The following is an 11,247-nucleotide window of genomic DNA, read 5'->3' on the forward strand; positions in this document are numbered from 1 at the left end:
AAATGCTTTAAATGCTTAAAAAATGACCCTCTGCCGTGTGTGTATGGTAGGGAGAGTGGACCCATTTCTGGTTTGCGCTGCTAGAGATGATCCTTCTTTCAGAATTTTTTTTTTTTAAAGGACAATCTTCTTTCTTCCAAGAGAGCAAGTTGAGTCTGCATTGTTTGAATGTATTTATGCCTCCCTGTATGTGTTGACTAGTTCCTGTACCCTAAAAGCTTCCCTTTTTACACTTAGTGATACTATCCCAGCTTGTTCTTTCCTTTTCATTTGATTTAATTATTTTTTAAATAGGCTCTTGGTTACGGTTATCTCTGTGCTTTTTAATTTGTTTCATATGTAGTCTCTCCTTCCTTCTGATGTAGTGGCTCACTTGATTTCCCTTTGCAGTGGCCTCTTTCTCTTCCATGTACCAGTCCAGTTGTCAAGGCAAGTTGCACAGGAGCATATCCTGGGCAGGTATATTTATCTCTCTTTAAGGAAAACAAAGTTATTGCCATAGAAGAACACCTCTGATTCATAGCAACCGTGTCCCTCATACCTCATCACCCCTTCCATGTTTCCTGTTTGTACCTGGTCTCATTATACTCAACGAATGGGATCTTGACTAGCATGAAGAAGTCCAAGCCAGATACGACATTTGCAAGTAACTTGAATGCAACTTTTTGGATGGGTCATGACTCATGGGGCTTAGACTATAGAGGGGCACACAAAAAGATCTGAATTCCCTGACTTCTCAGCTCAGTCTTGCAATTGGGATGATGTCCTGTTAGTGTAGAAAGCTCCCACTTCTGTGAGTGTCACCTGGAATGCTGCTTTTGCAACTAAATGTAAAAGCAAGCCAGCATTGCTCAGCCTACTGAGAGCCGGCTAGCGCTGGCCCTACGAAGCTAATCTGAAGTGTACGGCTGTCTTGATACTACAGCGTAGTTGCTGGGTGCAAGTTTTGAAAATAAAAATAGAAGCTTTCAAAGAGAAGCATGATAAATGGTAGCTTTCTGTAGGCTCAATAGCAGTGTCCATATCTTTTCCCACTTGCTATGGTAACATCTATTTTCTAAACAAACTAGATGCAAATAAAATGCACACCCATAAGCACAGCATTTGCGTTGCATTGCTAAAGTGCAGTGCTTTTATGATTTAATTGAGTGAGCGAACTTCCCTTCCACTTCCATTCCTTCGTTTGAAAAATCTGGTGTTGAGCAGTAGCTGTTCTCAATTGCTGTGTTGGCACGATGCTATTAAAATGACACGCAGATGCTGCCATACAAGACTCTTCTGCACTTCTCTTCTGTACTCAGATTACTCCGCTTCCACCTACGGTGTAATTAGTGAGCGCTCAAATTATTTAAAAACGCCAGTAAAATTGACAGTAATGTTAGAAGTAGGGAAGTTGAAAGCACTGAGTATGTGCAGGTGTGTTCTGGCTTGGACAGCTAACCAGATCAGCACGTTTTTAGAAGGTATGTGTGCGCAGTGCTAACTCTTAATTGCTTCTTTGAAATAACTTTTGGCCCCGTGAGCTGAAATCAATCCAGGGAAGGCTGCTTTAGTGATTTTTTGCTGATTTCTTTTTTTTTTAATTATTATTATTATTTTGTGTGTGTGCTAATTTTATTTCTTTAAATTTCACTTTGGAAAACAAATCTTAGCCTTTCAGATTGGTCTTCCAATTCTATGTGTACATAACGGGAAGCCTCCTGTACTTCAGCCTTTTCCTCAGGACAAAAAAAAAAGGCCAACAGAAGTCTTCAGTCATACTCACTCCTGTGTTCACGGTAGCTGAGTATTGTAGACACTTGGTTACCCGTCCCAATAACCTCTCTCCGTCATGCACAGGGTCTCCAAGTGGTTTCGTGTCAGCCTGATCTCATTAACAATTTGTCTGATCAGATACCACATGCAGATTGTCCTAGTGTTGCTGCAGAATTTGGATTAGGTGCGACTTGGGCTATACTGGTTAACTTCTCCTGAGGAATATTAGGAAAGATGCCAAAAATGCAAGGGAATAGCCTCTAGTCATTTTAATCTCCTCTTAAGCCAACATAACGTACAGGGACATTTGCCATATACAAGGCTTATTCTTTTGCTACTTGCATAGAATTTGTTTTCATTGCCTATTTACTTCGAAGCTAACTTTGCACTTCCTTGCATCTCTGTAATTACTCTCTGTCCTGACAGCTGAGTAGTAAGATGCCTAAGGACCCATTTTCTCCATTATTTATCCACTACTTGTTCATTGTTAACAATCTGACACCACTCCCCCTGGTCTGACCGAAGTAGCCCAGCCCTTTGGCACGAGGGTAAGTCAACAGATTATTCTATGCAAAAGGAAAACCTGTAATGAGGAACCTGGGACGTTAAAGTCTGCACTCTGTGATCAGGGAGATCCCACGCTTCCAATATGGCCTTCAGTTACGATCCTAGGAGGGAAAAGGCTGGTACTTCTGAGGAAAGGACGGGGTCCCGCCATACCGCTCCTCTCTACGTGCCTCAGTTACTCTGTTCGTGTCTCGGTAGAATCAGCCGTGGTTTTGGAAGAGGGGAGCCCGTCGGAGATGGAGCTAAAAGAGGCCGATTCCCCAACAGAGTCTCAGGAGATTGAAGACTTTGAGGCCACATCCTCGGAGCCGTCCCTGAGCGAGGAGAAGTTTGGTAAACCCAAAGAACCGTACAGCAGGGTAAGCACATCTCCGCGTGGAGAAGGACCTCCTGAGTTGTACACGTCCCTTGTAAAGAGCCACCAGTTGTGCTCTTGGTGGCCAGCTGACAGTGGAAACGTTTACATGGGTTGCGTGGATAGAGGGTCCATAAGATGTCCTGCTTGCATGAACATCGGTAGTAGTAAAGGCAAATGTTCTCCTATCTGCCTGTGTTTGAGTGGTAGCGGGTTTGGGTGGTGACTAGCTCCCCGTCTGGTGCGGTGTCTCATGTGTGGCTTCTCATGACTTTTCATGGTTGAGTTGCTCCTCAGACCCCTGCTTTTTTTTTTTTTGGCTTTTCCTTTAAGTCCTCCTCGACGTCTAGTCAGGAAGAGAAATCCCTGAGATCCGATGACTTGGTTCCTGTCGGGATTCCCATTGGAAGGGTCATCCATTCAGAAGATGGCCGGGCACTGGAGGAGCTTTCCTTCCAGCCTTCGCAGCCGCTCAGCAAATCCAGTTCTTCCCCCGAACTTCAGACACTGCAGGAAGTCCTCAGGGACGCGAATGGCAGAGAAGGAATCGGAAAGCTGAGCACGGAAGTGAAGTCGAAATCTCAGTCTGAGAACTTGGAAGGAGAAGTACTTGGAAGCTGGTTGAGCCAGGGGGAGGATGCTAAAATGACCGGCACAGCCAGCATGTCTTCCTCTTCTCCTCGCTCACCCAGTGGCTACCGCCCCAGAGGGTACACCATCTCCGATTCAGCCCCCTCCAAGAGGGGAAAAAGGATCGAGAGAGATGCCTTCAAGAGCAGAACAGCTGCCTCCAATGCAGAGAAAGTACCTGGAATAAACCCAAGGTGGGTGGGTGGATATGTCTACAGCTGGAAATACAAGGAGCCTCTTTTTAACTTCTTTCTTTTTAAGTAATGTCACAGGGCTGTGATTATTGGAAGCAGAGTTAGACTTGTTTAAATCCAACATATAGGTATTGGAGGGTTTACAAGACCAAAGCTGAACAGGTAGGTGTGACTTGATTTTTGTAATGCAATCCATGGTTTAATACCCACCACCTGAACTGCGGACCAAAGAAAACCCATTCCTCCGGTTTGGAACCCACCATGTAATTGTATTTCCAATAGTGGGGATGTAGGGAAGGGCACTGACTGCCGCCCAGTCCTGTTGTCCAAGCAGACTGACACGTGCAACGTTACGCAGCACAACTAGTGAAAAGCAAACTTAGACTTGTTGCATTTTTGAGCCTGAAGGCTTGGTAGCAACCCAAAGCATTAATTCAGAAGATACTTGGGTGGGGCCATGTTTAATTTGTGAAATATTCAGCAGAGCCTGGGGTAAGAGGCCTCATTCCTCTTCTAGTTTGGAAGTGAATGCACAGCCACACTGCAGCATTGGATTCCTGTCCCTCTGTCTGCTGCAAGGACTGGTAGTCTGTCCTCTGTCACCACTGAGCAAAATGACCCTCTTACGGCCTGTGGCTCGGCAGAAACTGTAGCTGCGTCAAATACTGACGGTGACCTTGCTGCACAGTTGTGCTTGGCTGGCTCTTTGTTTCCACCCCCTCTGAAAATGCGATTGCGTGCCCCCCGATTGACACAGGCGTTATTTTTAAGGTAACTGGATTTCATTTCTCTTTTCCAGCTTTGTGTTTTTGCAGTTGTATCACTCCCCGTTCTTCGGAGATGAGTCCAACAAGCCCCTTCTGTTGCCAAATGAGGTGGGTAAGGTTTTATTATCATGGTGTGTGTTCTTAATATTAACACTTGAAGCATCACTTATTGACACCCTTACTTCACTAATGAACTGCCAAAGAGATGAGATCCTGCTTTTTCCACTCCTGGAGCCAGTAGGGGCCAAGCAGTATATTTAGTCTCCAAAGCTGTGGCTTGTTACCCACGTTCTTTAGCTTCTCAGCAAGCAGACGAATTGTTGCATTGGTGTTAGAAGCACAGGATGAAATCGGGCAAAATATATTGGAGAAGGTCACTAAAAAATTGTCAGTTTAGGGGATGACTGGCAGAGGCCAGCAGGCACTATCCCTGGTTAAGAGAAAACTCAATGGTAACGAATTGTGCAGGTCAGTAAATGTTGTGGGGGGAGCAGCAATGGGTCCAATGGCAACTACAGCTTTGGGCTGTGATATCCTTCCTTCAAGGAGAAAATGACCTGGGGAGTAGGTTTCCCAGTCTCCAGGACACTTATTCCTCAGTAATCTCTTGCTCAGTTGATAGTATCAAGGCGTATAGTGGGTTTGTGTATCAGTGACAGTCAAAGAAATTACAAGTTACCCTTTCTTCTTTCTAGACATTTGAGAGATCAGTGCAGCTCCTAGATCAAATCCCTTCTTATGATACCCACAAGATCGCAGTGCTGTATGTTGGAGAAGGACAGGTAAGTCTTCACATGTGCAAATGCATAAACCAGTTTGCACCAGTTTAATGAGAATCCAGCAACATCACTGGAACTTGGGGGTTTCTGCCCGTCTTAAAGTGGCTCCATTTTGTTCTTTGCTTTCCCAGATTACGCAGCAGTGCACAGGCTGTGGCAAAGTGCCATGAACCACGAGGTTTCCTTTAATGCTGGTGCAGGACTTCTGCTTCCATTTCACTTAGTTTGTGGGTCTTTGCTGTTCAGTAGCAAAGAGAGAATATTCTCTTTTTGGGTGATGCTTAACAGCAGAGGTACTTCTTTCCTGCAGCTCTAGAATCTGCCAGGCTTCCCCAGCCCAAAACCTGTTAATGTTTTGGCGTCTTAAGTAGCTCTTGTTCTCCCCGGGTAGAGTCACTGCTTATGCTCTGCTTGCCACTTTTGGGGCACGTTCAAAGCACTCCTAGGCCAAGTGAATCACTTAAGCATCAAGAGGGTGAAGGAGTGATCTAGCATCCTCATGAGACTTCCCGTTCTCTCCTAGACCAACAATGAAATTGCCATTCTGTCGAATGAACACGGCTCCTACAGATACACGGAGTTCCTGACGGGCTTAGGGAAGCTCATTGAGCTCAAAGACTGCCAGCCTGATAAAATTTACCTTGGTGGTCTGGATGTGTGCGGGGAGGACGGGCAGTTTACTTACTGCTGGCATGATGACATTATGCAAGGTAAGGTTTCTTGAGGTTTATGTGTTTCTTGGTGCAGGAAGGATGCTTTAACACACGAGAAGTTAGCAGAGCTGCTCTCCTGCCTATATCACATCACTTTTTTTAGGAACTGGTAAAGAAGGTTTTCTCTGGGTTTTGTTTGCAAGTTGTTCTGCCCATCAAGTTGTTCTAAACCCAGCACTCTTTCCAGCCTATGCAGGGGGTCGGACTTGATGATCTATTGAGGTCCCTTCCGACCCTAGCATCTGTGAATCTATGAATCAACGTTTTATACCGGTATGCAGGAAGGAATGAGGCGTTTGGGCAAAAATATCCTGCTACATACCCTAGAAATAGACTGCCCTATTGGAAATTAGACCTGGTTTTATCTCTTTCTGTCAAGCCTGTTGTATTTTCGTGGGCTGTTGTATTCCCCCAAACCAAATGTTGTTTTATAGTGATGAGCTTGAAGAATTCTGAGCACATCAAAGCCTTTCGAGGGGTATATTCAGACAACAGTGTGGTATATTGTGACCAAGTGTGCCACAGCACCATGCACCCCCTGCAGTGAAAGACAATATGTTTAAGGCAGTTAACTTTTCCCTGCAAAAGCCAATTCCCTTTCCTAGTGTTGTTGTGGCCGCTCAGACTGCCCCAAAACATTTTCCCATCACTTACCCCTTGCCCTGTTGCCAGCTTTACCCTGTCTTTAGTAGAACTCTTCACATTCATCCCTGATGTGTATTGGGATGAGTGAGATTGCTCAGGAACTACTGAGCCCACTTCCCTGATACCAGGATCATAGAGGGCTATTTTGGCCCTTGGAAACACCTGGAGTAGGCAGAGCGCTGCGGTGTTTCGTTCAGGTTGCTCGTTGGAGAATTGGCTGAAGCATCACTTAGACATGTCCCCTGTGCGTGGTAAAGCAGGTAGAATGGGAGCCAGGAGGATCTGGCTGTTAAAAACCTGAACAAGCGTATTCAGGGAGGAAGCAGATTTCTTCGTTGTGACAGCCCTGATGTCACTTTTGATATTTAGACAAGTACATTGAGTATTACTACCACAGAGCCCATGGAGATCCCTCCCGTCTCAGTGGCTACGTGGAGTATCTCCAGTAAAGCTGTTTTCCGTTCCAACCTATTGTTTGCTTGGTTTTCAGCCATTTTTCACATCGCTACTTTGATGCCCACAAAGGATTTGGATAAATATCGCTGCGACAAGAAGAGGCACCTTGGGAACGATTTTGTTTCCATCATTTACAACGACTCGGGGGAAGATTTTAAACTGGGAACCATCAAGGTAGGAAACCTGGGGTCTGCTTTGAAACAGCTATCGCACTATTTGTAAGACCTCGAGTCTTTTCTAAATTAGTCTTGCTTAGGCTGTGAATGGGGATCGCTGAATACCTGGGGTATTCGGTCACACCAGGGAGTTGACCCCAGCGCAGTCAATATTGGCTGCCATTAAAAATAAGGCTGTGGTCTCATCTCTGCTTCTGTTTTGAAGATCTTTTTACTGTTTCCTCGCTAGGGCCAGTTCAACTTTGTGCATGTTATCATCACGCCGCTGGACTACGATTGTAACCTAGTGACGCTCCAGTGTCGGAAAGGTAGGGTGGGTCTTGACGTCTGCTTTAAAGTGTATTTATGCCCCTGGGCCCAGCAACTTCCTTCACCTCGTGAGAATGGCCTTAAATGTCTCAGGTGAATAAAACTTAAGAGGAATTCTCTAACGCCTTAAGCCCGTGCCCTGTGGCTTCCCTACAGGGACATCTCCTCATTAAGGGAATGGCTGGGTGGCCAGCGGGTGTGCAGGATGCCTCAGGACACTTTCAAGGGGCCACCATCCCGGCAGGTTGTCCTCCAGTTTCCTCCCAGCAGTGCAATACATGGCTGTGGGCAGCTGGAGAGGCACCTGAGGGGTCACCAGTGCTTTTCTGAGCGTCCGCCGGAGGAGTCGCTAGGGTGTTGTCATTCCAATTAAAAAGGTGCATGTAGGATTTCTGGAACTTCCTCTCTCTCACCCAGATCCCCCACCACGACTGCTCTCCAGCTGTACCTCTCACTCCCCTCTCACCAGTGGACTTTGCTAATAAAACCTCTTACTTTGAAGCAACGCCACTGGGAAATGTTCTGCCCCCGCCTCTGCTTCGGGGGGTGATTGACTGGGTAGGATCTCTGGGAAAGGCTTGTATGGGGAGCAGCCAGTTTGGGAGCCAGTATACTGTGGGCACTGTTAGAATAAAAGGTGTGATGCTTTCTGAGGACCTTTTTGGAGACAAATGGATGGGAGAGGGAAATGTTCTCCACTTCCCCCCACAACTCTGATTCTCTAAGATCTGAAAATCCTCCTGAGGTTCAATTTAACCCACCCTCTGAAGAGAGGATACCAGCCAGTTCTGTCCTGTTCTGCCGTTTTAACCTTTCTTTCACAAGAGGTGAAAATCTTTCCCCTTGAACGGTAGATATGGAAGGGCTCGTGGACACAAGCGTGGCTAAGATCATCTCGGATAAGAACCTGCCGTTCGTAGCACGCCAGATGGCCCTGCATGCCAACGTGAGTACCGCCCGGCTTCTCCAAGGGCCGTTGCCTTTCCTAGGATCAGTTGTCATCTCCCACAAGGAGATTAATATAGTTGGGTGAAAGAATTTAATCGGATGGTTATTTCTCTCGAATAACCAAGTGAATCAGATTTTTAGCATCTGAACTTTAGAAATCAAGTTGAATTTGCAGGACTGGTAAACTGCTCCTAGAAACAAGCTCTCAAGTTTCTTGCCGTGGTCACTGCACGCTCTGAAATTTCTCTTTCAATCAGATGGCTTCCCAGGTCCACCATAGCAGATCCAACCCTACAGACACCTACCCGTCGAAATGGATTGCTAGGCTCCGTCATATCAAGAGGCTGAGACACCGGGTAATGCAAGCTTTATATCTTTCTCTCCATGCAATATTGCATGTGTAACATGGATAGCTGCAGTTAGGCATCGGGGGAGAACTCCCCTCTGAATCCTGTGAGTGACGGTGGGATGGGTACGCTTCCAAAACGCAGGACTAAAGTCTAGCAAGTGTGACAATACCTCCAGGCCACTACAGAGCCCTCTGTTTTCATTGGCTACCACCTGGCAGGATTGTGCCGGACTGGCAGTATTGAAATCGAAACGGCAATGATATGAGCTGGGTCTGTTAACATGCCCAGTGTGAATGGAAATGAGGATGGGGAGTTTGTCAAGGCGTCTTTGACTTGTTCCCTTTACCTGTCTTTAGCTACGCGAAGAAACACAGTACCAGGCACCCGGCTTCCCTCTGCAGATACATCCTTCTGCCCCTGCCAAGCCCCCTCCCCATGTGCCGCAGGACCCACCGCCGACCTATGAAACGGGGCAGCGGAAGAGGCTGATTTCCTCCGTGGATGACTTCACAGAGTTTGTGTAACCCCATCTGATCCGTGTCAGCTGTCTGGCACTCGAGGTGATGGACCCTCTTCACCCCACATGCTAACAGACTGCTGCCCAGGGAGACCGCCAGGACTTGGCCAGCTAGGTGTGCCCGTGTTGCTTTAGTGTGTGAGCTAGTGATGACCTGTGCCATGTGACTTGGATTTACATATGCCATCATTTTGTCTTGCCCACCATCAAATATGATAAAGATTTTCTACCCCGGCTGCTCATGCTGGAAAGGACTGAGGCCAGACATTTCATCTTCCTGTGTCTGGAGACCTCTCTGATAGCAGCTTTCTTGCAAGGGCTCTTTTCCCGGGGATGCTTCAGAACCAGTTTTCTAAACTGAAGAGTGGCAAAGCATCAAGGCAGGACGCTGTCCTCTGTTCATCACATGGTCAGAGCATGCAGAAAATGCGCCTAGTTTAAAAACAGGACACGATGGACTGGGTGTTGCAAGCACAGACTTTCAGTGCTAGAGATCTTGCTGCCCCTCTCCCTGCATGGAGGCCCCTTAGTGCTCAAGAGAGTGGCATCCATTCTCAGACTTGCTCTACCCTGGCTCAAACCGAGTAGGGTCATTTGGTTTCACGCATTACCAGTTGAAGAAGAAAAACAAATCTTAAGTTTCCAGGGAGACCTGTCTGTTTGTCTCTTAACAAACCATAATGATATATGGCCTTGAGAGGCGAGTAAAGCTGAAATCGCTCGCTCTGAACAGACTGGAGCATCACAAAGACTCCATTTTAACCCGGGATTCAACAGATGATTTGAGCTCGTGTTACAAATCGTGAACTAACCAGAGGCCGAATGCTGCTCCTAGTCGATTCAGTGATGAAGCCTCCGATGGACTGGCGACCGAGGATGGAGCAAGAAAGCAGGGGAATAACTTGTCCCTCTTTTGCCCATCCAGTTGGAAGGTACTTTCTGACGAGGGGACTGGCTGTGCACAGAAGACGCTGAATTGCTTTCTGATATACCCTCACCTCGAGCCCTTCCTCCAGTCCGTGGCTTCCTCAGGCCTGCTAACTGCATGGCTTTCATACAAGCTTTTTGTATTGGGCATCTCGCACAGCCGCAGCCTCTCAGCTGGAGCCCAGCAGCTGGGATGTTTTGTAAGGAGCTTTCTAACACAGATGTGTGCAAGAAAGGCCTGGAATTGGGTTGTCCTTCCTGTGGTAAGAGAAGGGCATCAGACACTACATTACAGTCATGGGAGAAACTGTATACTGTGACCGGCTCGTGCTTTTTGCTAGTGAACTGAATGACTGAATAGCTTCCAGAGATCGGAGAGCTGGTAAATGGTACCGAAGGTCAACCTAGCTATGTTGGAGTTGCTTGAGAGGTAGGGAAGGAGGAAGAGGAGAGGAGCTACCAGGCAATCCAGGATTGTTTGGTGCCTCTCGTGTGGGTCCTGTTCCGAGCGGGTGTAGCTCGTAAACGAAATAAAGGTGTTTGTATGGAGACTGGGCTCGGCGCACGGGCAGCTTCTTGCATTGGATCAGTCAGCTGCTTTGTCAGCGACGCGATGCAGTTCCCTCTTCTTGCTCTTGGACCCGTGGGGTAGGCCTAACAAAACATGGGAAGTTGGCACAAAGAACGGTAGACAACAGCAGGGCACAATCATGGGCAGCCCACCCCTTACGGGGAGGGATCACTAGGCCGAAACAGTCTAGTGTGGCGCCTCGTCAGCTGCGAGAGGCAGGCCGTTGTGGAAACATCGACTTCTTTCTCTGACGTGGTGTGCGAGGGGCCCGACTTGAATGGTGACCTAGAGGCGATGTTAAAATGTGCAGTGGCCTTTAAGCACATGCCACAACTTCAAATAACACGCGTGGAGTCACGTGGCCTTTGTTTCTAACCCCCGTGTCAAGCAAACTCCGCTTGTCCGTCATCCCGTTTTTATCTGGGACACGTTCTGCATTAGTGTTAGAGGCGCTTACTGGACAGACGCGTTGAATACAGGGTCATCCATCCTAAAGCAGAGCCTTTTGCATGCATCTTTCAGGCAGTCGTGCCTTAGACCCTGGCTGCTTGAGGGGGATGCGGACGGCTCACAAAAGCACAGGAGAAC

At 47.3% G+C, this 11,247-nt stretch overlaps 1 protein-coding gene across 6 annotated transcripts in view; it reads left to right on the plus strand.

The window, feature by feature from the left end:
- Positions 1-10,639, plus strand: part of TSC2 (TSC complex subunit 2) — a 35,886-nt gene extending 25,247 nt beyond the window's left edge. For 3 of the 6 annotated variants that reach the window (XM_059716464.1, XM_059716465.1, XM_059716468.1), the window contains 11 exons: positions 391-459; positions 2,521-2,681; positions 3,011-3,501; positions 4,301-4,376; positions 4,964-5,050; positions 5,571-5,757; positions 6,896-7,035; positions 7,267-7,345; positions 8,201-8,292; positions 8,552-8,650; positions 9,001-10,639. In XM_059716464.1, coding sequence (XP_059572447.1) covers positions 391-459; positions 2,521-2,681; positions 3,011-3,501; positions 4,301-4,376; positions 4,964-5,050; positions 5,571-5,757; positions 6,896-7,035; positions 7,267-7,345; positions 8,201-8,292; positions 8,552-8,650; positions 9,001-9,168 — 1,649 coding nt within the window. In that variant the 3' untranslated portion in view covers positions 9,169-10,639. The remainder of the gene's footprint in view (positions 1-390; positions 460-2,520; positions 2,682-3,010; positions 3,502-4,300; positions 4,377-4,963; positions 5,051-5,570; positions 5,758-6,895; positions 7,036-7,266; positions 7,346-8,200; positions 8,293-8,551; positions 8,651-9,000) is intronic. The other 3 variants (XM_059716466.1, XM_059716467.1, XM_059716469.1) reach the window with 1 other exon arrangement.
- Positions 10,640-11,247: the final 608 nt, after the last annotated feature.

This window comes from Alligator mississippiensis, chromosome 13 (genome assembly GCF_030867095.1).
Source record: "Alligator mississippiensis isolate rAllMis1 chromosome 13, rAllMis1, whole genome shotgun sequence".
In the NCBI taxonomy this organism is placed as follows: Eukaryota; Metazoa; Chordata; order Crocodylia; family Alligatoridae; genus Alligator; species Alligator mississippiensis.